The sequence below is a fragment of the Theobroma cacao genome, chromosome 7 (assembly GCF_000208745.1).
Source record: "Theobroma cacao cultivar B97-61/B2 chromosome 7, Criollo_cocoa_genome_V2, whole genome shotgun sequence".
In the NCBI taxonomy this organism is placed as follows: Eukaryota; Viridiplantae; Streptophyta; class Magnoliopsida; order Malvales; family Malvaceae; genus Theobroma; species Theobroma cacao.
In genome coordinates, this window is record NC_030856.1 from 3,204,725 (window position 1) to 3,210,334 (window position 5,610).

The window sequence follows — 5,610 nt, forward strand, 5'->3', positions numbered from 1 at the left end:
ACACCTTTAAAATCAGAAGCTATTGTGTTTAGTTTTATCATTTGTGATATCTTATGTTAGATGTTTTTGCTTGACTTAATGTTCATGCAGTATATTAATTAAGTATACAACAAATGTAATTTTAGTTTGTTGAAAAAATGGAAAAATTCATGGCTTCTATTTAATAAGACTAATTACATTCATGAACTTATTTTGTTTAAACAAATACATAGAATAATGATAATTCATAATTCGATAATTAAGTAATATTTGCATAATCACAATACATGCATTAAGAATGTTTTGGAAAGAAATAAAAAATACCTTGATAAATTAATTTTTTATTAATTAATATATAAATTAAGAAATTATTAATTTATCGATTAAATAATATCTCAATTAATTAATAAATTTTCATGATCTCAAGGATATTAATTTGTAGAGATTTTACTGTGTTTTCTTAAAAAACAAAAAATATTAAAATATTATTAAAATTTAATCGTGTTTGTAGAAATATTAATGATTAGGATTTAATTAAAAAGTTAATGCCAGTTTAGAATTTTTTATGTTTCATCCCTAATAAAAGGGTTTTCTTTAGTACAAATAGACACCATAAATTTAATTAATTAATCAATTAATTAATGGGCGTTAGCCTCATAATTCTCTCTATCGACTACATTGCGCTAATAAACAATATTGCTTATCACAATTAATGCATTAAAATTAGAATGCATATCCAATGAATCTAATTGAACTCAATAAATTGCACAATTGGATAATTCAATGTTGGAATCATACATGTGTTACGAGCTCATGTTTCTAACCTAAAAGACATACTGATAGATGGTGAAAGGTCTTTATTTATTAATCCAAGACCCATCGCATCTTACTAATGTGTGACATTCTACCCCATTGAATTGTGTTGCACTCGCTCTTTACCTATATAAAAAAAGAACTCTCACACTGATTCGGGTTTATGCTAATCGTGATATTTCTCACGGGAGTCTCACATAAGTGAAAATTTGAGTCTGTTTTGATACCAGTTGTCACGGACGCATGTGCCCAACTCAAAAAACATGTTTGATAAGTAGAAGAAAATTCTTATTTATTAACTCAAGCCTCCCACGCTCGCTTACTAATATGAATTCGTAACATTTGCAGTATCCTCAAAATAATATTTTGTTACTTATTTAATCTAGTTAGCTAGTTGTTATGAAATCACAATTTTGTTATTATTTTTCATTTTAATTTGAAAATCAAATCTTACTTGATGGGTTAAAAAATACATGGACTTATTATTCAAATATTTGAATTTTTGTAATGTTTACATTAATATATATGTTAATATTTAATGTATATATTTACTCTAGAGCCGTATTACACTTTCTTGTTGTTTACTTTTTTTTTTTAGGAAACTGCATTGATGTGTTTCACTTGGGTTTTAAAATTTATTTTTTGGTACTCCTTGTCAGCACTTTGTTTCTTCTGCCTTAAGTCTATGTTTACAGGTGCTGTTCATCTTTTTTTTTCTTTCTTCTTCCAGCAACAGATTTTTTCATCTTTGTTGCAGTTGCTGTATCTACATCTTTAGGCCAACCTTTTGTAACTCTTATATCATTAATGAATTTTCTTGATTGACTGAGAAAAAAAATATATTTATGCATTAAATTAAAGTTTTTTCTGCATGCATGCTTAATAGTGAAAAGCCTTGAAAACTTGCCACCACTGTTGATTTCCCAACGAAATTTCAATAATCAAACATCAGCAAAAGGTTGGTCACAAAGACTGGTGATTAATTTTAAATCTTAGAAGAATAGAAACAAACAAAAGCATTTCAAGGACATTTCTCTCTGTTTGCATATTCCTCCTTTAAGGGACCCACATGACGTTTTTTTTTTTAATAATTTTGTTCATTTAAAGTTGTATCGTGTTGACTTAGTGTGCAATCTTGTGCCTATAAATTCATGCAGCAATTGCACTCTTAGACTCACAAAAAACTGTGTTGATTAAGGAGTAGCAAAGGTAGCAAATTAACCCTTGAACTCTGCTTCCAGCACTAGCATACCCCATCAATAGAAAATGGCTTCACAAGTTTCTCAAGTTCTTGCTTCAACCCATAATGCCATATCCTCCAATATGGAAAATCGCCCCAAGGCTGATTTTCATCCTGGCATTTGGGGAGATGTTTTCCTCAATTGTCCTGATAAGGTATATATAAAACTTGTTTTTTTTCAAAGTGTGAAAATTTTGAGGTTTAATATACAATGAAACTTATTATGTTGGTGATATTTTAAGGTTTATTCTTATTTCCTTGACCATTTTTATTTTTTGTAAATAGTTTTATGTTTTTTTTTTAAAATTTTGTGCATATATAGTATGATAAGTTCTGTGCAGTGGAGGAAATTCTTAGACCAAAAGAAGAAGTTTGAGATGCTTTAATTACGTCCCATTTTTGCATGAGCTCTTTTTACATATAACAAGGAAAAGAAAGGAGGAACCAAAATGGTTAGAAGTTTATAATACAACAAATTTAACAAGTTTCTTTTTTAGAAAATTAAATTCTACATATTTGAAAAGAATATATTATATGTGTAACATATAATATGAAGAATTAAAAACTGATATAGATATTGAGCTTAATGTAACATAACGCTATTAATATATTATCTTGTTTAACAATACTGATATAGTTAATATATTATAGAAGGTGATTTACATATTTGTTATATGTGTCTATTTAATTTATAAATTAAAAACTCTATAGTAAAAACAAATTTTCATCATTTTGCAGGATATTGATGCTACAACTGAACTACAATATGAAGAATTGAAAGAAGAAGTGAGGAGGACGCTTCTTGCACCTATGGATGATTCAAACAAAAAGTTGCCCCTTATTGATGCAGTCCAACGGTTGGGTGTGAATTACCATTTTGAGAAAGAGATTGAAGATGCTTTAGAACAAATATACCATGACGACAATGATGCCAATGATCTCTACACTACAGCTCTTCGATTTAGAATCCTTAGAGAGCATGGATTTGATGTTTCATGTGGTATGAGAAGTAACTTTTTGACTTGTAATCTTTGTTTCTAGTAACCCTTAATACAATTCATCTACCAAGGATGTTTGATAATGACTTTGGGTGATTGAGCAGACGCATTCAACAAGTTCAAAGACGACAAAGGAAATTTCAAGTCATCCTTGACCAGTGACGTGCGAGGATTGCTGGAACTTTACGAAGCTTCCTATCTGCGGGTGCATGGGGAAGATTTACTTGATGACGCAATTTCTTTTGCCACCACACACCTAACTCTTGCAGCGCCAACTTTGGACTATCCTTTATCGGAACAAGTTACTCATGCTTTGAAGCAGTCAATCCGAAGAGGCTTGCCAAGGGTGGAAGCTAGGCAATACATTTCCTTATACCAAGATGATGAATCGCATAATAAAGCACTGCTGCAGTTTGCGAAGATAGATTTCAACTTGTTGCAACTTCTGCATAGGAAAGAGCTCGGTGAGATCTGCTGGTAAGTGTTTGAGCCCCATACAAACTTTATTTCCTTATTTCCTGAACGTTAGATTGTGCTAATGAGGGAATAATGTTTTTCAGGTGGTGGAAAGATTTAGACTTTACAAAAAAACTACCATTTGCACGAGATAGAGTGGTTGAAGGTTATTTTTGGATCATGGGAGTGTATTTTGAGCCCCAATACTCTCTTGGTAGACGGATGTTGACCAAAGTAATAGCCATGGCATCAATTGTAGATGATACATATGATTCATATGGAACATATGATGAGCTCATACTGTATACAGATGCCATTGAGGGGTGATTAGATCCATTTCACCTTTGAAAGTTCAAGTATATATATACATGATTCTCAACGAGTATTATGAGGCATGTAATTAACCTTTAAATTGTGTTTCAGGTGGGATATTAAATGCATTGATCAACTCCCAGATTACATGAAGATAAGCTATAAGGCACTATTAGATGTTTATGAAGAAATGGAACAACTGCTGGAGCAAGGGAAAAAATACCGTGTCGAATATGCAAAAAAGGCGGTATGATCATTGACAGTTACCCCATTGATTACATGTATACCTGTGAAACATTATTAATGGTTGTTGGATTTTCATGCCAGATGATACGACTTGCTCAAGCTTACCTTCTTGAGGCGAAATGGATGCATGAAAATTACAAGCCAACGTTTGAGGAGTATAAGTCTAATGCATTGCCTACCTCTGGCTATGCTATGCTTGCTATCACAGCATTCGTCGGCATGGGAGATGTTGTAACCCAAGAGACCTTTAATTGGGCAGCTAATGACCCTAATATCATCAGAGCTTCCACAATTATTTGCAGGTTCATGGATGACATTGCCGAACACAAGGTATACTACTATGATCAAAGAAATTGATTTCAAATGTGTTAAAATGTCTTCATACACCAGTCAGAGGTTAATAAGAGGTCTTGAATTTGAGTATCAGTAATTGTTTATTAGCACTACTATCCTGAATTTAAGCCCTCAAGAGGATGAGCAGCATATCTACCCTCGATAAGAGTTTCTAATACCACAAGAAATGTTTTGTATGGATGGCAGTTTAACCAAAAGAGAGAAGACGATTGCTCAGCGATAGAGTGTTACATGGAACAATATGGCGTATCAGCGCAAGAGGCATACGATGAGTTCAACAAGCACATCGAGAGTTCCTGGAAGGATATAAACAAGGAGTTCCTGAAACCAACAGAAATGCCAGTACGAGTTCTGAATCGTAGTCTCAACCTTGCACGGGTGATGGATGTCCTTTACAGAGATGGAGATGGTTACACACATGTTGGCAAAGCTGCAAAAGGTGGCATCACCTCCTTGCTTATTGATCCAGTCCCACTTTGAATTACCTCTTGGAGCTGCTTCTCTTATGCGAAGTATTGAAGGAAAAAATTTAATAAAGTTGCACCTAAAAGAATAGTTTGTAATCGTTGATAACTTATTTGTTTCTTCTTTTATAAAAAGAAATGTCTAAACCGACCTTCTTTGTACTTTGGATAGCATCAGAATGTACTTTGCCATTTTAATCCAATGAAATTCATTGCCACTTTTTAAATGAGAAACACTTTTGGCATTTGTATTTTTCCATTCTCTGCTATGTGGTACTATGTGAGGTTGATCTTGCCTGGCCTATTCTCTGCTATGGTAGTATTAATCTGTTATGCTAGTCTTCTCCCTACTTCAGATTATCTCTGGGAATTCACTGCATGTTGTGGATTTATGCATTGGATATATAGCACTGTATTGACCCCTGATTCAGGCTATTCTCTGCTGATATATTTTATTACCCTGATCGGAGAACGTTATACAGTATGCCGCTGTCTGTTTGCTATGCAGCATTTCGATTTATGAGATCTTCTTTAAGGTGTTGTTTTCTCAATCCTGTTGATGGGTCTAAAGCTTATTTCTGGTGTTTGTGCTATCTGTCTTAATTCTGGCCTGTTCATGGCATGCATTTGCAGGACAGGATTGCCTCACTGCCATCAAGCACAAGGCTCTTTCTTTCCTGTCTCCTTATAAAATGGACTAAATTTAGGAGATGATAACCTATTTCATTCTGTGCATAATCAAACCTTT

The 5,610-nt window shown here is 33.1% G+C and overlaps 1 protein-coding gene across 1 annotated transcript; it reads left to right on the plus strand.

Annotated features, from left to right (window-relative positions):
• On the plus strand, positions 2,059-4,878 carry LOC18593709 ((+)-delta-cadinene synthase isozyme A). The gene is made up of 7 exons (XM_018124466.1): positions 2,059-2,187; positions 2,771-3,032; positions 3,135-3,507; positions 3,591-3,809; positions 3,910-4,045; positions 4,126-4,374; positions 4,585-4,878. Exons 1-7 carry the CDS (start codon positions 2,059-2,061, stop codon positions 4,876-4,878), a joined length of 1,662 nt encoding a protein of 553 aa, XP_017979955.1.